At 33.5% G+C, this 21,961-nt stretch overlaps 1 protein-coding gene across 1 annotated transcript; it reads right to left on the reverse strand.

Annotated features, from left to right (window-relative positions):
* Positions 1-2,123: 2,123 nt before the first annotated feature.
* Positions 2,124-21,041, reverse strand: LOC143624435 (transcription factor bHLH62-like). The gene is made up of 6 exons (XM_077095092.1): positions 20,730-21,041; positions 20,503-20,622; positions 20,344-20,409; positions 20,176-20,244; positions 20,005-20,106; positions 2,124-2,225 (listed from the first exon to the last, which is right to left on the reverse strand). Exons 1-6 carry the CDS (start codon positions 21,039-21,041, stop codon positions 2,124-2,126), a joined length of 771 nt encoding a protein of 256 aa, XP_076951207.1.
* Positions 21,042-21,961: the final 920 nt, after the last annotated feature.

Here is a 21,961-nt window from a genome sequence, read left to right on the forward strand (position 1 = left end):
AAATGATAAGGAGGAATCAATTTTTGGAGAAGTCGTGATCGAGAAGGAGATCGACAATCAAGAATTCGTTTTATCAGGTTTGAGGAACAAAAACCCAACATCTATAAAAGTCGTGTTTGACAAGGAAGAAGCCGAAGATTAAAGTTGTGATCGTTCCGGCTATGATCCGAAATTGATATGACTCACCAAATCGTAAATGCGCACAAAACGAATATTAAGTAACTCTCAATATATTATTGAGAAAATATAACTCAAAAACCACTATTACACATACCTATTTTTCTCTTGATGAACCCTAATATCTTATATGCTCTCTAACGTCTAACCATGCCTCGGTTTATATAGACTAATCATAGCATGCTAGTCAAGACATTATCTATTATATTTAGAGCATTCACATCCCGTCCCCCATCCCCATCTCTATAACTACACTACATTTCTCTTTATTGTTTAATTAAATAATATTTTTTATACTTTTATCATTAAAGTTTTCTCTCTTCTCTACTCACAATCAATTCAACAAATATTAATTAATAAATAGGGGCAAACTTTGTTTCCCCAAATTTACAAAAAATCACTAAATTTTTCTCTTCACCCTATAATTTACACTCACAATCATTCAAAACTCCACCCCTATAATTTACCAATTCCCCTCACATAATTATGGGGGATGGGATGGGAATGCTATTACAACATAATTAGGAAACATAACCCAACTATGACCGACTTGTCGATATTGATCTCTCAAGTTCACCAACTTCCAGACTTGAGTTCGAAATTACCAACACCCTTTGTATTTTTAAATAAGCAAGAGCAATGTACTATGAGATGACACATATGTGTATATGTTCCAATTATATTGGGTACTTCAAAATCAGTAAAATGTCAAAATCGTCCATGAGGTTTGGTCAGTAATGCGATTCTTGTCCAAAAATTTTATTTTGAGCATACGGACCACTGTGGTTTTCCACTTATTGGCAATTACGTCTAAATTATTATTCCGTTAGTTTTCTTCGTTAAATGAGGGGCAAAACCGTCTTTTCATTAAGGTATGAAGGGCATTTTGGTATTGTTACATAAATTATAAATTTATATTAAAAAGAATCTTTTATATTGTGTTTGAAGGAGATTTTCTGGATTTGTTCGTAGTTGTGTTTAGTGAAAGGGGTTATCTGATTTGCTTATGAATCTGAGTTTGATAGTGATCGGAGAAGGGGATTGATGGTGGACCTAGATAGATAAGATTTGACCAGAAATCACAACAAACCTTGGCTGATGACGAGATCTTCAAACGCGACGGCAGTTGTTAGTCCGGCGGTGGTGGTGGCTGCTACTTCGACGGAGGTGATCAGGGACGAAGCTTCACTAGGGCCGGCGGTAGCCCCGGCCCCCTGTTTTTGTACGTTAGTGTAAATTGGCAGTTTTTTGTTCGAAAATTTGTATACGTAGTGTAAGTTTACCCGTTTTATACCGAAAATTTGAGCCCCCCCCCCCCCCCCCCCCCGACGAACTCACCCAAGCTTCGCCACTGGGTGTTTTTCGTTCGAAAATTTGTATACGTAATGTAAATTGACAGTTTTTAGTTTATGATTTTTATAATACATTTTGAATCCCCCCGACGAACTCACCCAAGCTTCGCCACTGGAGGTGAGACCTGTGACTTTTTATTATTGGGGGTGCTGGGATGATTGTTGTTATCATTTTTATTATTATTATTATTATTATTAAAATGATTTAGGGAATAAATATTAAACAAACTGAAAAGACTTATCTGCCCTTGATTTAACGATATGGTTAGATGAAGTTAATGATTTGGATGTAAATGGCAAAAAGTGTGAAGCCTAGATGGTTCATACCGCACAAAGTAAGCTTTTTCTTTTACTAAAGTCACATTATTGATCGAACTTCAAGGGTGATTTTGGTACTTTACTCAAATTAAAATAACAATAACATTATTACTATTCACGGATCAACAAAGTACCAAGAAAAGTCTTGACAATCATGTTTAAGAAATGACCAAACACGTCTTAGAATTACACACACATATATTAACTTCAAGCTTAACTAATTAACAAACATGTTTTACAATTATATTTTAAGTGTAAATGGATGTATTCGGGAGTTCAAGGAAACCATGTTGATTGAAATCGAGGATTAAAGTCTCCATACCCATACCCTTCTCCAACTGTCGTCTCCATCATTTGTACTTCATGCCCATTTGTTCCCTGCAACATCAATTTTCATCCCTTGCACAAGTGCAACTAATATTTATGGTATTATTAGCATGGAAAGTCACATAAAAGAAAAAACAAATTACATAACAAGCAATTTACCTATTTTTTATAATCGTTAAAATAGTTACATATTTTCAGGCTTGGCTATAGGGAGGGTAAAATAAAGCGATTGATTTTAGAACCCAACTTCTATACTATTATACTTTATATAGTTAAATCGTTAGATTATCTTAAATTATATTCAAATGAACATTTTACGTCTATCATCAACATGATTTTCTTTTACTATATTTTTTTTTTGTTATTCGCGGTCTTTTCATAATATGTTGAGAACAACATAATGATATATGTGTGCCTATATTATTTATATGTGGTATACAAGTGTAGGTCCCGTGACCGGATCAAACAACACAAACAAACTAAGTACTAGTTGTTCTTGGATCAACCTCACAACTAGTTGGCGGAAACAACTGGTTGGACCGAGATCTCGGATCTTGTATGTGGTAAGGGGGGGGGGGGGCGAAAATAAGAAGAAGGGTGAAGTAGGTTTGAGAGAGTTTTTGTTACTTGGATAAAATGAAAATGCAAGAGTTCATTCACAAAGGTTATGGAGAAATGGGTTAAGTGATTCTTTATATAGGGTCCCCCATTTCTCCAAATTTACATTATGTTCTTACAAAATAAACGTACCGAGGTACGTATTACACCGACTAAAAGCAAATATAACGACATACACAATCCTAAAACTAATATAGAATATTTTCCCTACAATCTCCCTCTAGGATCGATTATGTCCAGGAACCTTCATCAAGTTTCTTGCTTCGTCTTTACTTCTTGAAATCTAGTACTTGTCTTGATCTAAGAGCTTGAACGATATTGGATCTTGGACAATTCTTTATTTTCCGATCTTGAAGACTTGAACTTCAATCTTATTTCCTGGGAAGGATCGGTAACAGCAAATTTTAGAAACATCAGATGTGGGAGGCTCGACATCTAATTTTCCTTTGTTGACTTTCTTGTGCCGATTTGTTTCTTTGCGTTATCCTTCGACTGATCTTCAGACAAGATCGGTTCATTTTTAGGTTCAACCGCCAACTATCACATTCTTGTTTTCTTTTAAGCGCTTCAGCATCGGTAACTTCAGTCTCTGCAGCCCAAGACTCTTGATTTTGATCTACCTGTCCATGTACTACTGCACAAAACTTAGAGCGAATAAGATTCGTTCACAAACCCTATCGAGGGTCAAAGAAAAATTTTCTTTTTCAAAACATGCTCTTGGTTTGAAGTGTTTGCAAGATAACTCTGAAACTTTATTTTATCTTGACTTCTCATAAAATATCAATTTCAGTCCCTCAACTTGTAAATGATCTGTTTAAGTCCTAGGTTTCCAACGAACTTTGTATGAACGACCTTGACAACAAAACACATGATTTTGGATAAAACAAATATCTAACAAACTATGTACGAACATAATAAAATCTTAAAATCTTTTTGGGATTTTCATATATTATAATATTTCGAATATATATACATGATACTTTGAAGTTGAAACATAAAATAAAACAAGAAAAATGGAAAAAGATAGGAGTAAAGATGAAATTAATATTATATAACAATAATATTTACATTATTTTCTAATGACTTTAATATTTTTGCGAGAAAGATCACAACATGGATTCACATTATCGATAACGTCCTAGATCACACTTTTATTTGGATATTATTATGCCAAGAACCCTAAGTAGATTGTAGATATATTTTGTCCACTTTAAACTTAACAAGTATTTTGATGTCAATGTGATACGTTAAGGTATGAATTAGGCACTGTACTTATGTGGTCCCTGTTAATCCAACATGTTACAAACTCCATCATACCTCGGGCATAGTTTGTGTTCATCAGTATCACCCCAAATTGACTCCGCCCCCTAATGATGATCAAAACATTTTGTGCTTTCATAAACTTTTGCAAACTTTTCTTTCAAACAATTTAAAGGTTGAACCATGGACTTACATGTCATCCGGACTTACACGCCTTCATATGAAGTGTTTAGGTCTTACTTGTTTGCCCCACGTCACGTAGTTCTAATATACCCCTTTTGTTTGATAATTTATCAACATTTTTTGTGTTGATTTTGAATACTTTTTGAGCATTTTGCAGTTTTTCTGCTTTAATAGTTTTTGGTATTTCAATATTTAAATATAAAGCAAGAATAATTTTATTAGGATTTTTTCCTTCATTAATATGACTTATTTGGAGTCGGCAACCGTTTCATAAGAGTGTAACCACTAGCAAATGCGAGTATTTAAGTTTATATCACTATGATAATTACTCATTTGTTAAGCCTACCTACACATCAAGCAATGATCTTGTTGGATTTTGATCTACTCTTTTCATGTGTTAGGATCACATAAGACAGTTTCTTATCATTTTCCAAAGGGTCGGATCGATTTCTCAAAATTTTAGAATTTTTATATTATCCGACTCCCTCTAAACAGGAGCTCCCTCTAAACAAGAGATCATACTTTTAAATCTTTTTCTGATTAAAATAATATAAAATATATTTGGTTAGTCAAGTGACTCATTTTTGTTTTTCTTAACAAAGGTAAGATAAAATATTTTTGGTTAGTCAAGTGACTCATTTTTGATTTTCTTAACAAAGGTAAGATAAAATATTTTTGGTTAGTCAAGTGTCTCATTTTTTATTTTTTTAACAAAGGTAAATCTTTTTGGCGAGTTAAAGTTAACTCAATTTCTCCATCTAAAATTGTGACATATTTGAAAAATATTTACAAATTTATATACAAAAAGATAGATAGTTTGTTTTAATCAAAATTGATCGATGGCTTTAGTGAAAAGGTCAACAAAGCTGTTGTCAAATGGACTATCCTAAGCATGCATTATCACATCATATAACAAAATTGAAGAGATTCAAACCGAAGCCCAACAGCTGATATTGGATCCATCACTTGAGAAGCGCTCAACAAGTTGTGGTTGATTCATTTGAGCACGGTTGGCATTGTTGAAGCACAAAGTACGAAACATTTCCCATTCCCTAAAGTTTGTCATCCCATATCGCTTATGAAAGACTCGAATCCGCTATCGAATGGTTTAGCATCAAATAGTAAGGATTCATCTCCCATCATATGTCGGGTGCAACCACTATCTAAGTACCGAATACTTTTGATAGTCCTCCGTAGTTAACCCTACATACACTAAGCGTTTAAATAGACATGGGTTCCCAAGACTTAGTTGTCTCAGGAAAGTCGACCGTAAATCGACAAAACTTGATTTTATTTCTTGAAAACAATTTATTTCTTGGCGACTCATCGCTTGAAGAACAGTCCTTAGGAATCCAAGCACAAGCTTGTTCCTTGGTTTTGAAGATTTTGGACTTTTGTTTTCTAGATTTTAAAACTTTTTTTGGTGAATCCTTAGACTTTTCAGTCTTAGGATCCTTTTTGATTTTATCCTTTTTAGTTCTCCAAAAAGGTTTTCTCTTGCGTTTTACATTATTGACTTTGGATCTCACATCCATTTCACTAGCTTTACTATCATCTTGATCAGCCCTTGAATCTGGGCTACTAAAAGCACCTTTTGGGGACTGACTAAACCGCCTTTGAATATCAAGTTGTTGCTTGAACTAGTGCTTGAAATGTCTTGCAAGGTGAGAAGAATGACCACAAACAAAACAACACTTTCTCCTAGGAGCACTATAGTACTCATCAGAACTATAAAATGGTTGGTGTGGTGGGAAAGGTGATCCGTGGAAAGGAACATGATTATAAAACACATTTGATGATTGAACCCGATAATAAAAAACATTAGTGCAATATGGATCAACAAAATGTTGTTGATAATGACCATAATAGTTGTTATCAAAACAGTTGTATGACTGAGGATTTTGTGATTGATTAGTTGTTTGAGAAAATGATCTTTTATTTGGTGGCACGTATTTACATGAAGTACTCGGTTGATTATCATTTTCAAACACTTTTCTTTTACTTGAATTATCCTCAGTCTCACAACTTGATGATGAACAACTTGATATGTTCACCTCAACATGCCTTTCCACCAACCCACTTTCTTCTATACAAACTGCTGAAGAAGATGAACTAGCATTAGGACTAACTGAAGGAACAGCTGAATCAACAGTCTTGGGAGCAGCAGGAACAAATGTCTTTGAAATTGGCACATGACCAATTCCTAAGACCATTTCTTCCTCTGGTGGTGAGTTAAAATCAAAGTGAGGAAGGCTAGTATAGTTATCATTAAAAGGCGGTGGTACAACAGAACTATCATAGCCTATTCCAGTCTTTATTCTTAACTCCATTTGTGACCCAATCAATTATTCTACTTTTCAGAAGCTAAATCAAAGTCTTCTATGGCAACTTTTCTTTGGGTTAATTCAATCTCTAATTTGGCAATCTTAGCCTTTAGCTCAACTACGTGATTGTTATGACGTTGGCCAAATTAGTAGCAATAGTAAATTTTTCCCTAAGATTTGCCATGTCATTACCATGAGTGTTGATCCTAGTAGAATAAATATTTGCAGCCTTTTTAAGATCATCATTATGAACTTTAATGCTATGAATTTGTTCTAAGATTTTATCATTATGATTTCTATAGTGTAAGACTTTATCTATGCAAGCTTGTGAGCAAAGTTTGTGTACCTCGGGAATGAGAGATGCAGGTGTAGGAATCCCATCAGTGGAGTTTGATGAGGTGTTTGCTTGACTACTTCCATATGCAGCACACTCGGGGATGAAAGGACTTGCTTGACTGCTCACACCTGCATCACTTGTCTCATCTTTATTTTATTTTAACTGATTGTTTACTCAAAAGTTGGCATCCATTGATTCAAAAGACTTGATGGTACAACTCAGGGATGACATTGATACTACTCAATTTAGTAACGAGTAACTCAAATCTGTTGATGAGAGAGGCAACCGATTCTCCTTGAGTATGTTTAAACATGTTGAATTCTTCTTTTAACATGTCCTTTTGGCCTTCTCTCATGTTGAGACTTCCTTCAAGCTTAGAATTGCAAGACATGTATCACTAATAAACTCCTCCTTAAATTACTCGTTGTCTCTCCCTCGGCCAGCCGAAACGCGTAAACAGTCGACGGGAAAATATGTCAACAAAATTTGAGAGAAGAGTACCCAATACACTAGGAATATCCCAGAAAAATATCGTTTATGAAAATTTTTTCTGATAAATTACTTTTTTTAAGATTAAACACTCTTGATTGGGGGGATGCATTCAAATCAGAAGATGTATGCGAACAAGCAGATTGTAATCGATTGGGATCGAACTACAAAATGTATGCGAATGGGGATGATGTATGCGAATGTGATATTGTAATAAAGTGATTTGGGATGTAAGTGAGTGAGTGTAAGCGAGTCTATATGTAAGCGATTTAGGCTAATGTAAGCGAGTTGATTGTATGCGAGTAGAAATGTAAGCGACTGATGGAAATTATAATCGAGTTGGAATGTAAACGAGTGATTGTATGCGAGTTGGATGAGGGTTGGGTTGTGACTGAAATGTATGCGAGTTGGGCTAAGGCAGAGGGTTAAGGATGAGATGTATGCGAGTGAAGGAGGAAGCGAGTAAGCAAAGTGATCGACTAAGGATTGTGATCGACTATGATGATTGTAAGCGATGATGATTGATGTAATCGACTGTTGTAAGAGTGTCACACCCAGAACAAAGGCGGCAGAACATGCCGGGGTGCAACGTGATTGGAAAAATACACAAGACACTATTTAAAGTGACAATATTTAATCAACTCGTTTATTTCATAAATCAATAATAAACACATCTCGTTCACACAAACAAATTGAATACAAGTAACATTTATATTGTTCGTTTTACTAATATCCTAATGGTCTTGGTAACGTTTTTCGTCAAGTCCTCGAGTCAACAAAAGTCAAACCTATAACATTTCATAAAATAAAGTTTGTCAACACAAAGATTGATGAGCAATTCATATGTTTGAACATATAAGTATATAGTAATAAGAAGCCACAAAACTTGTATACAAAACAATAAATAATAGCAACAATTTAGATATGCAAAAGATAAATAGTTCGGACCCTTTCTAAATGGAAACAACCAAGTATACTCGGATCATAGTGTCCATGAGGCTACCCGCCTCATGCTAAATAGTTATAGTTAATAAGAATACATTAATGACACCCTCCATAAGAGAATACCAAATGGATTCGGGATTTCGATTTGGATCGCGATACCGTTTATAAGGGGATACCAAATAGATCGGATTTTGTGAGGCCAACCTGCCTTAGCATTCAAAGTTTAGTATTCAAGTGTGGCTACCCGCCAAAGCAATAAACATTTAAGCATGTAAGCATATAACACCAAATCGAGCATTTATTTAAGTAAAGTATACAATCACGTTTGTGGGTTTAAAAATTCAAGTAAATAAAGCATTTAGTTTGATAAGTATGAAATGTCACCCCCAAAACGGAAGATGAAGGGGTATGAAAGTACTCACCTCGATTGACGAATTGAGAACTAATAAGTGATCGACATATGAAAAGCTTGTGAACGAAACGAATGAATCCAACTTGACAGCTAAAGGAAAACAAATAAATAAAATATATTATTGAACTTGAACTTTAGTTGAAACTACATTTGAAACATTGGACAAGAAGGCTCGGCTGTTAATCTGGTTACCGGTTAATTTGCTAACGATTAGGGACTCACACTTAATTAATGATTTAAAATTAAATAATATTATTTTATTGGGCTTTTAAATAACTAAACCAATATTAACTAGAACCGTGAGGGGTTTTAAAACAAGGGTTCAGTTTTTACAAGAATGAATTGATAATAAAGCTTATAATAATATTATTAATGATAATGGTAGTAATAATAATAAAAGTTTTAAAAAGATATGTTATGTATATAAATATATATATATATAAGATAATGATGATAATAATATACATAAATATATTATAACTTGAGAATTGTCGTTAAAACTAATAATAGTAGTAGTAATAATAAATATAATAATTATTACTTTTGTTGTTGAATACGTTATTAATAGATTTATAAGTTTTAATAATAATAATAATTATTATTATTATAATAATTATATGTGTCATATTAATAATAACTAATACTTAACATTTTAATAATAGTAGTATTAGTGAAAAAAATATAACTCGAGTGATGAAGACGTTAAATGACAGCTAGGCCCGACATGGGTTTCGGTTCTATAAAACAAGTGGATAATATTTACAATAATAAAGTTTAATAATATACCTTAATAATCAAAATAATAATGATAATAATAATCATAATAGTGATAATCTATTAATTATGACAATAATGATAATAATAATTTCTTTGTTAAATGATAATAATAATAACAATAATAATAATAATAACTATCTTGTTAATAATAATAATAATAATAATAATAATGATGGGCTTTATTATTTATGAAATTAATAAATATGATCCAAAAAAACACTCTTTAAAGTCGGTTTAAGGGGGGGCCGGACTTGACTCGATTACCGGGTTATGAGTTAGATACAAGACAATAAAATAGCTCTAAATCTCGAACTTACCATACGATGTTTGGCCGAGAACATCTGTCGGAGCCGAGCAGGGTCGTCAAGGCCATTTCCGGCCGCCAGAGGCGCGCCGGAAAAACAATACAGGGAGAGAGAGGGGGCGGAGAGAGTGAGTGATAGAGAGAGAGAGAGAGAGAGAGTGAGAGAGAGAGCCGAGGGAGGTGAGATAGAGTGAGAGAGCCGAGAGGGAGTGAGCGGTACACCGATGGCCGGTTTTCCGGTCACCGGAAAAACGTGAAGAGAGAGAGATAGAGAGCTCGCCGGAAAGTCGTGGAGGGGAAATGGAGGTTCGCCGGAAAGGTTGTGGTGGTGGCTGCGGGTGATGGTTTGCGGACTAGAGGGGAAGAAAGGGACGGCCGGAGGTGGTGGTGCGGATGTGGTGGCCGGAGGATGCTTCTCGCCGGAAATGGAGGTTCGCCGTAAAACGGCAGGGGGGTGGGGTGGCGGCTGGGTGAATGGTGTTAAGGCTAGGGTTTGGTTTAGGTTTATATATTACATATTTACACAAAAGGTCCTCCAAGTTCTAAATATTTTATAAAAGGGGTATTAAACTTAATAAATATTAATATAGATTCAAAAATGGCAAGTATTACCCTTTATAATTTATAACTAATTTTTGTTAAATGAACAATGATTAGTACATGCCTACATGACGGGTTCGAAGTATAACTTATTAAAATAACGCGTGAAAGAAAATCGAAATCCGAATTTGACGGATGTCACAGTATCCCCAACTTTTTGGAAAATTCGTCCCGAAATTATAATAAACTCAAAGATAGGTAATTACTAACGAATGTCGCTCTTGATAAAACAATTGCATGAAAATATTTAAGCAAAGAATAACGTCAAATCCTTGCATGATTTGAAAAACGCTACAAATGGGAAACATAATAAAGGCACTTATATATAGGATGTATCAACGGCGTATCCACCATGCCCTTATCATGACTTCGCATTTTTATCATTTTTCTGTCATCATCCTTGGGTCTGAGTTATCGCACACAAGTGTACTTACTATGGCTTCCATACGGGGATTTCGATAATTAAGTGTGCACCCATAATTATTTCGATCGTCGTATGGTCCACCTGGTTCGTTTCATTGCGTGGTTTAAGAGACATATTTATTTTGAAATCTTTAACTATTAAATGTGTAAATAAATTTGTTGAATTTTACTAATATTGGTAAAACAGTACTAGCGGTTGAAAATTTCGGGATTGACTTTTTAATAAGTAGGAAAAATGGGGTACATAATTGAAGCAACAAAATCCGGCGGTATAAATTGAGGTGATAATAACAATTCGGTTGAAATAAGTAACGACGATCGATTAAATAACTAAAAAAAATTATTTTAAGGTAAACAATATGAAATAAGATTCGAAGTCAAAAGTCATCAAGATAGTTACCAAAGTCTATAAATCGAGGCACAAAAATAACACCGATAGATGAAATCCGATAAGTTAAGAATGAGAAGTCCAATAAATGAACCCCTAAAGTTGAGGTAAACAATGATACAATTAATAATAACATCGTACGATGTGTTTCATATGACTTGAGGTTAAAAGAAATTGAGAATTCGATTGCGTGAAATCACGAGAATGAGGTGAGTTTCTTTGGGGTGACGCATACATGTATCAATATAAATAAATTAGCATCTAGTTAACAACCAAAACCATCGATGAAATGTGATAAAACGTGAATACGGCCACTATTGTGAAACCATTTATATAATCGTCATTATAATAACGGTTTCTAATAGCGCCAAAACTTGTAGACAGCCACACATAGGCCGTTAATAGATTAGATGAAATGATATAGAATAATGCATAGAATCGTGTTTACATAAATGCTCCAATATAAATAACATAGTCATGAAAATATCGTTTAAAAGATAAACGAGATTTTGGCGAAGTTAAGGTTTTGAAAGTATCACACAAATTGTTATTGAATAGTTTGCATTCGCTCACGAAAATCAAGACACAAAAATGAAATCTCATGTGCATAATATTGTCATCGAAACATCTCATCAATTTAAAATAAAATCGCAATAATTGTGAGACTCGAATTTAATGTCGAAATATGTGAATCGCGTAGCGTAAAATAGATTAAATTGCAAATGAGGTCTTAAGTAAAGCCGTTCAATCGTTTCCAAGAAAATGAATATAATTATATCAATATATCGCGGTAACGCGTAGCTAGAGAAACGTTTTAATCATTGTCAAGTGTAAATCTTGTAAGCCCAAATTTGTTAAAGGAATTTGTATATATAAAGCGGTTGTGATGAAAAATATTTATGAAATGTTGCTTGCGATAATAAGAAGTAACAGTTTGCGTAAATCGTTATTGAGCAAAAATTTGTGTAACAATGTAAAATATTTATAAACGCGTCCCAAAGATTTGCAAAGCCATGGTCATTGAGTTTATGCAATATGGTGAAAATTGAAATTTATTACTAAATAAATCCTGCATTCAACATTTAAAATGAAACCTCGTATTTAAAAAGTTATTAAGAGATTTATCACCTTAGGTGACAATATTTAAAATCTTGAAATCATACATATAATCGTTTAATAACCTTTGAAAAACAAATCCTCAAAATAGAATTTTTGTTGCCATGGCAGTACCATATATATATATTTAGAGTTTATAATTTAAAAGTGGTTATTTGAACATATGAGTGTTGTTATAAATATACTAGTTGTATATATATATATATATAAATAAAAAAATTAGGGAAAAACGAAGCTTGCATGCGTAGTGAGGGGTTTCAGGCTTCGTACGGTGAATGGTTTGGAAATTTAGTAGTAGTGAGAGTGTTTAGGTCGGTTGGGTAGTTGAGCTTTCTTGAGTTGAATCGACGAGGTTTGTTGAGTTTTTGGTCGTTTGAGTAGGTTAGGCTTAGCTGATTTGTGTGAGTAGTGGTTGGGCTATTAGGATTAGGTTTGCTTATTTGAGTTCGGGTAAAGTTGATGGGTTGGGTAAGTCGACCTTGCCTAGCTTAGGTTGATATTTGGTTTATACATGTATTTGTTAGAGAATATTGTAGAAGAATATATTATTAGAATTTTAGTATAATAGTGTTACCATAATTTGGAGATTGTATTTGATTATGTTTCTTTGTATTGTACATCTATATATAGTTGATCAATAATATATTACTTTTTACGGGGTTTTCATTATTCTACATGGTATCAAAACCTTAAGGTTCTGGCCTGCTTCTTTCTCTTCTTTTTGTTCTCTTCCTGCCCCGGGACGTTTGTACACACAATATATTATTTTCTTGCTTCCGATCTATCTCATATTTATGCGTCTATGGGCCAAAGTAAACGATACCACTGCAACCGATTTTCTTCCTGTAATTGAACGAGTAGAACCCCTCTTTGGTTGGAGTTGATGCATGCGCAACTTCTTGTTTAATCATTATCATTTGTTTTTACCTTTAATAAATATTTTTAACCTTCTTTTTCTATTCATATTTTTCTGTTTTTTAAGTCATTTTTAAAATAAAAAAATAAAAGGAACGAGAGAGAAACATTTAGAGTTTTTTGTTTTATCGATTGAAAATTTTTATTTATATTTTATTGAGTTTTCGTTTTAATTTTTTTCTTAAAAAATTAGTTTTTTTTTTAATTTTCTTTTTTTAGTTTTATTCTTCGGAATATATAATTTTTTTCTTTTCCGTCAAGTCTTTGCTTTGGCCGACTCAATCATAGCTCCTGCCATCGCAGTCGAAGCTCCTGTCATCATGCTTAGCCGCCTGACCACGGTCATGCCACCAGTGATCTTCTTAGATCCTATAACTGATCGAGTTCCTGCTCTTCGTGACAGCCGGTCGTGTATCTTCACAAGATTTACGCTCCAGTCTGAGCGTCCGATTTCCTACCGCTTTGACTGCCGGGGAATGTTAGAGAATATTGTAGAAGAATATATTATTAGAATTTTAGTATAATAGTGTTACCATAATTAGAGGATTGTACTTGATTATGTTTCTTTGTATTGTACATCTATATATAGTTGATCAATAATATATTACGCCTTACGGGGTTTTCATTATTCTACATGGTATCAAAACCTTAAGGTTCTGGCCTGCTTCTTTCTCTTCTTCTCGTTCTCGTTCTTAAACCTTAAGTATTTTGCAAGGAGTGTTTGGGTTACTATCTTAATATCAACTCTATGGTTGGATGGAAACGGTGTGGCGATATGGTTTGGTGAATTGGCATAGCATGGGTCGAAGGATTTGAGTCATAGTTGGGTAAGCTTTGGTTATTATATGTTCAAGGCATTTTGTGGGTTGATATTGTACATCTTGGATTTACGTGGGGTTTGAGTAGGTGAGGGTATACTTTTGGATGTTTAGGATTTCGTTTATATTGAGGAAAGACTTGAGTACGTGGGAAAGCTTTTGTGGTGGAAGGATAGTATGATTTTTTTTTGGGCGGTAGTTTGAGAGAGAATACGGGTGTTTGGGAACTTGTGGTTGTGTTTAGGGAGATTTTTTTTACTAGTAATAAGTATTAAATTGAAAATATCATAACTTATAAAAAATGTTTGAAACATCCATGAAAATTTTGATAATAAAAATTACAAGTTAGTATATATATGAATATATATATATATATTATATAAATAGATTTTTTTTTAGATCCGAGCGCGTGAATCACACAATTTTTTTTATTTTTTTATAAGGATTAAAATAAAATTTCTTTGCTTATGAGGAAATTTAAAATACGTAAACTGAATGTCAAAATTTGTTATGAGGTATCAATCATTGAATAATGAGTGTCGTTTTAGGAATATAAAGTTGCGAAATGAAATTTTTTTTTACCAAGTTCGTTACCTAATGTCTTGTGACGAAAATATTATAGTAAGTTAGAATGACCGGCATTGTAAATCGAGAAATCACAAGTAAACGATTTTTGTCCTAAAGTAAAATTTCTATGAAGATTTGCGTGAGGATTTCAAGAAAGTTACAAACTATAAGTTTGCAAATTTTCTTGAAAAATCAAAGCGAAACTACCATACGAAATTTAAAACGAGTTGTATCATAAGATGCACGTTTTATTGGTGAAAATTTATAATGAAGCAAAAATGCATAATGAAAGTTGTTGTAAAATAGATTTTAGGTAATGAGAATTCTACTATGGATATTATGTAATATAATTAAAATGTCGGGAAAAGTTTAAATAATTAATATTGTGAAAGGATCGTTCAAAATAAACGGAATAGTTATAAAAATGAAATTTTATACAAATTTTTTCGTACAAGGACTTTAAAAAAAATTTAAAGTTTATATAACAGAAGATTTACTTGAAAATTCAAAGTAACATTTGTCATGAAATCTTTTTAATATGATGAAATTTATATAATGAGATTTTTGTTTATAAATAGTCTTAATAAAAATAGATGGCATATTAAAAATCATAGTGAATGGATTGAAAATGTATATATATACATATATTTATCGAAGAGGTCGCAATGGATGAAATTTATATAAATAAAATCGTTGTGAAAACAAAATGAGAAAATTGGCGTAAAACTTTACTACATAAAATCGAGATATAAAAGAATTATTCACAATATAAAATTACCTTTATAAATGAAGACTTGTGATAAGGATTTATAACAAAATAAAGGGAAAATGGTTTAAGTTATTGAAATGTACAGATAAAGTTTTGAGGTTTAAAGGCGGAAAAATCGTGCATGAACTACCATGACTTGACATTCCGACACTAAACACCATTTTACAAAAATACCATGTTGGAGTCTAAATATGTGCACATACCACCGCGTCTTTTTCATGTTTTCGACTCAAATAACGATAATGACAAAGGCAATAAATCGAGATACAACGGGTTGTCAAAACACTAGTCCACGTACCACCGAGGCTTTTCTGTTTTTAACACCAAACATTTGGAAGGTGACCGGAACGATCGCATTCGACAACTTAAAATGGTCATCTCATATAAGACAATCTTTAAGAAGATTTGAAACAACGGGATCCAAGTTAAGCTCGTGATCCATAAAACACAATAAAAACTAATGTTTTATGTGTTTTAAGATAAGGATACCTTGGAGTACTATGAAAGTGTGTGTATGTGTATATTTATGATTTGATAAAATAAATAAGTATATAAATAAACAAGTGCATTGAACAATCAAGTAGGGTAAACACGTATAGGCAACACGTATAAGGACCCTAAAGTAAAGACTATACTAGGTCGTTACGTCTAACCACCCATCCTATAGTCTTGTGGCTCTGATACCAATCTGTCACACCCCGACCAAAGGCGGCGGAACATGCCGGGGTGCAACGTGATTGGACAAATACACAAGACACTATTTAAAGTGGCAATATTTAATCAACTCGTTTATTTCATAAATCAATAATAAACACATCTCGTTCACACCAACAAATTGAATACAAGTAACATTTATATTGTTCGTTTTACTAATATCCTAATGGTCTTGGTAACGTTTTTCGTCAAGTCCTCGAGTCAACAAAACTCAAACCTGTAACATTTCATAAAATAAAGTTTGTCAACACAAAGGTTGGTGAGCAATTCATAAGTTTGAGCATATAAGTATATAGTAATAAAAAGCCACAAAACTTGTATACAAAACAATAAATAATAGCAACAATTTAAATATGCAAACGATAAATAGTTCGGACTCTTTCTAAATGGTAACAACCAAGTATACTCGGATCATAGTGTCCATGAGGCTACCCGCCTCATGCTAAATAGTTATCGTTAATAAGAATACATTAACGACACCCTCCATAAGAGAATACCAAATGGATTCGGGATTTCGATTTGGATTGCGATACCGTCTATAAGGGGATACCAAATAGATCGGATTTTGTGAGGCCAACCTGCCTTAGCGTTCAAAGTTTAGCATTCAAGTGTGGCTACCCGCCAAAGCAATAAACATTTAAGCATGTAAGCATATAACACCAAATCGAACATTTATTTAAGTAAAGTATACAATCACGTTTGTGGGTTAAAGATTCAAGTAAATAAAGCATTTAGTTTGATAAGTATGAAATGTCACCCCCAAAAAGGAAGATGGAAAAAGTGGTATGAAAGTACTCTCCTCGATTGACGAATTGAGAACTAATAAGTGATCGACATATAAAAAGCTTGTGAACGAAAAGAACGAATCCAACAGGACAGCTAAAGGAAAACGAATAAATAAATTATATTAATAAACTTGAACTTTAGAAACATTTGAAACATTGGACAAGAAGGCTCGGCTGTTAGTCTGGTTACCGGTTAATTTTCTAACGATTTTGGACTCACACTTAATTGATGATTTAAAATAAAATAATATTATTTTATTGGGCTTTTAAATAATTAAACCAATATTAAATAGAAACCAGACGGGTTTTAAAACAAGGGTTCGGCATTTACAAGAATGAATTGATAATAAAGCTTATAATAATATTATTAATGATAATGGTAGTAATAACAATAAAAGTTTTAAAAAGATATGTTATGTATATATATATATATATATATATATATATATATATATATATATATAAGATAATGATGATAATAATATACATAAATATACTACCACTTGAGAATTGTTAAAACTAATAATAGTAGTAGTAGTAATAATATAAAAATATAATAATTATTACTTTTGTTGTTGAATACGTTATTAATAGATTTATAAGTTTTAATAATAATTATTATTATTATAATAACTATATGTGCCATAATAATAATAACTAATACTTAGCATTTTAATAATAGTAGTATTAGTGATAAAAATATAACTCGAGTGACGACGACGTTAAATGACAACTAGGCCCAACATGGGTTTCGGTTCTATAAAACAAGTGGATAATATTAACAATAATAAAGTTTAATAATATTCCTTAATAATCATAATAATAATCATAATAGTGATAATTTATTAATTATGACAATAATGATAATAATAATTTCTTTGTTAAATGATAATAATAATAATAACAATAATAATAATAATAATAATAAAAACTATCTTGTTAATAATAATAATAATAATGGGCTTTAATATTTATAAGATTAATAAATATGATCCAAAAAAAACACTCTTTAAAGTCGGTTTAAGGGGGGAGCCGGACTTGACTCGATTATCGGGTTATGAGTTAGATACAAGACAATAAAAGAGCTCTAAATCTCGAACTTACCATACGATGTTTGGCCGAGAACATCTGTCGGAGCCGAGCAGGGTCGTCAAGGCCATTTCCGGCCGCCGGAGGCGCGCCGGAAAAACAATACAGGGAGAGAGAGGGGGCGGAGAGAGAGAGTGACAGAGAGAGAGAGAGCCGAGTGAGGTGAGAGAGCCGAGAGGGAGAGAGAGAGCCGAGAGGGAGTGAGCGGTACATCGGTGGCCGGTTTTCCGGTCATCGGAAAAACGTGTAGAGAGAGAGAGCTCGCCGGAAAGTCGTGGAGGGGAAAGCGAGTTGTGGTGGTGGCTGCGGGTGATGGTTTGCGGACCAGAGGGGAAGAAAGTGACGGCCGGAGGTGGTGGTGCGGGTGTGGTGGCCGGAGGCAGCTTCTCGCCGGAAATGGAGGTTCGCGGAAAACGGCAGGGGGTGGGGTGGCGGCTGGGTGAATGGTGTTAAGGCTTGGGTTTGGTTTAGGTTTATATATTACATATTTACACAAAAGGTCCTCCAAGTTCTAAATATTTTATAAAAGGGGTATTAAACTTAATAAATATTAATATAGATTCAAAAATGGCAAGTATTACCCTTTACAATTTATAACTAATTTTTGTTAAATGAACAATGATTAGTACACGCCTATATGGCGGGTTAGAAGTATAACTTATTAAAATAACGCGTGAAAGAAAATCGAAATCCGAATTTGACGGATGTCACAAAGTGTGTCCAAGGGAATGTAAGCGAGTGTGGGCAAGATTGTATGCGAAAGGACTGAGTTGTAAGCTAGTTGACAATGTAATCGAATAATCTTTGTAAGCGAGTTGTCAATGTATGCGATTGATGCAAGGACCTGAATTGTAATCGAAATACAATTGTATTCGATCTAGATTCTAATTGATCCAAAGAAGTATTTGAATCCAAATATGGAATGGCACCAACTTACTTTTCATTCACTTTTCACAAATACATCCATTGTATTACACATCTTTTGAAACAACCTTTAACATGCATCAACACCAACACTACCTTTAGAGATTCAAGCACCAAAAACAATAACTTTAACGCGTATTCAACATCTTCATGAACAAGAACAACTTGAATTTCTTAAAACTTGAAGAACACAAAAACCCGAAAACTACTTATTTTCTTAAAAATCTGTCTTTTCACACACAAGACCAAAATCCAAGGTTGTGATTCAAGATCTACAACTAGTAGAGCCCGAAAGCTCTGATACCAATTGTAGGTCATGTGACCGGATCAAACAACACAAACAAACGAAGTACTGGTTATTCTTGGATCAACCTCACAACTAGTTGGCGGAAACAACTAGTTGGACCGAGATCTCGGATCTTGTATGTGGTAAGGGGGCCGAAAATAGAAGGGTGAAGTAGGTTTGAGAGAGTTTTTGTTACTTGGATAAAATGAAAATGCAAGAGTTTACTCACAAAGGTTATGGAGAAATGGGTTAAGTAACTCTTTATATAGGGTCCCCTCCAAGTTTACATTTTGTTCTTACAAAATAAACGTACCGAGGTACGTATTACACCGACTAAAAGCAAATGTAACAACATACACAATCCTAAAACTAATATAGAATATTGGCCCTTCAACAAGCCGATCGCAAATTCGGACGCAAAATTTGTGAATGAAAAAATAGTCGTTGAATCCAATCACCAAATAACCATTGTTACAATGCAGTCGTAAAACGGTAAAATAGGATTACCCGCAGAGGTTTTTCCCATCGCAATTTCAGTCTTAAAGGGATAATTTGCCACCGACGGTCCCAAGTAGCCAAATTTTATTTTGATGGTGTGTGTGTCTGTTTTGGGCATCTGTGCATTCACATTCAAAAATAAACAAAATTTAAATAAAAAAGTGTTGTCTAGTTAAATTATAGACACGAAGATGTTAGTTCTCTAAGAGTTGCTTTTATGATATAATTAATTTGTACGAATTCACAGTATACAGAAGAAAAGCATGAAATCAAGGGTTAAAAATGTTACCTTCATACTTCCCATATCATCCATTCCAGAAGAGTTATCATAAAACATGCTGGCTGCTGAAAGCTTCATTGACACAAAATAACCACCAACAAAACAATAAATCTTGAAAAGTTATTTTCTTCGTCTTCAATTTGATTGTTAAAATTAATTTAAATAAAACAGCTTAACTACCTCGATCTGAATCTGCAATGATCGAACATAGTTGATTACAACATCCAACATCACTGACAATCCCATCGTCTGTAACAAGAAGTCGGACGGCAAGTTTATCCAACAAAATGTTGAAGAACACGAGCATGACCATGAAGAACATATGAAGATTAATTTATAACTTCATACCTTGTAGCAGCCCGGCATAAGATCTTCCAAGCGTTTTAATTTTTCGTTTATTTTTTCTCGTCTCAACTAATACAATAAGACAGAAAAACTTGGATCAAAAAATGAATTCAAAGCATATAAATAAGTTAAAATATATTATATAAAAGATATGAAACAAACCCTTTCAGCCAAACTATGACTATCAGTTGCTTCACCTCTCTTTGCTCTCACATGAACAACTTCCCTCAATCTCTCCATTCCAGATTCATTGTTTTTCTTTCTCTTTTTACCACCATGGCCCTAGAAGAATTATACCAAGTTAACACACAAACGAAGAAAAACTTACAATCAATCAAGCTAATAGACGAACTCTATTCAAGAACATTTAAGATAAATTCTTATAATACCTTATTTTGTCCAATAAATCCAGGACTAAACACAGGAGGATTCGGAATATTCATGTAGCTTTCAACCCTCGTGAGAAAACCTTCGCATTGAAGGCCATGAGTTTCTTCGGTTCTATCGAAATGATTCAGAGGATCATAATAGACTGAACCCGATGGTTGATAACCCGTGGTGTAAGTACCGTCTTGCATAGACATACATGTAAGAGGATGAAACACTTGATGATGCTGATCAAAGATAATTTCACTAGAAGTGTGCTTAATTCCATTACAATTTTCAACTTCATTGTTCATATTATTGTCTGGCAGTTCCATGTTTGAGTTGATTCCTAGGATAAACTGATCAACTATGTAATAGGACATAGAAAAAGATTAAAAGATACATGATACATAAAGCTGTTGATTGGTTGGTACTGCCTTTTACAATAATTAGGTTTTCTTACTTATACGTTCCAAAAACTTCAACTCAAACTTACTAGGGTTTCTATATTTAGAAATTTTTGCTTTCAAATTGATAGATTTAGTGAAGAGGACCACAAGATGGCTTTCATCAAGTATGGCGTATTTTGAGGATTCATTACCATTGATATGAGTTTTTAGGATTGGAAAGGGATTGATGGCCTAACTAGTTAACTAGTCTTTCCATAACCATCAAGCTCTATTCACATCATGTTTTGTAGCAACACACCGTATACGGACCCCAAGATATTTTACTAGTGTCAGTTTTCGAAAATGTTTGGTATCGATGTCACTCATATACATGATATGTAAATAACACATATGAAACGAATATCGAAGACCATATCTGAAGACAATATAACTTGCATAGTTCCGATCAAAGACGACTACATCATAAATATATACAATTGAGAGGGAGAAATACACATATTGTACTATTTTTTCCTTAACTAAGTGTTGTTTATATAAATTCATACCTTTTTTACATTCCCTCCCTAAAACGTTGAAAATGTAGCAATGCTTTATTTAATGGGTTTCTATGTTAAGTCTTGATTGTGCTCGTTTTCGTGAAGGGTACTGGTCCTAAATAGACATCGCATAGTGTGATCGGCCATAATCTTATATTTTTAACCCGTTTGTCTTTTCTTGTTGTAAACCTAGATAGAATCTATATTGAACATATCTTGTACATTGTAATTTCTCACGAGTAGGGAGAGTAACAATAAAATCACCCTAGTTGCAGCTCATGGACGTAGATCAGTCTAGTTCAAAACACA

The sequence above is a fragment of the Bidens hawaiensis genome, unplaced genomic scaffold, assembly GCF_021521415.1.
Source record: "Bidens hawaiensis isolate Kalapana, Puna unplaced genomic scaffold, B.hawaiensis_p1.1 tig00003781_1, whole genome shotgun sequence".
Taxonomy (NCBI): domain Eukaryota; kingdom Viridiplantae; phylum Streptophyta; class Magnoliopsida; order Asterales; family Asteraceae; genus Bidens; species Bidens hawaiensis.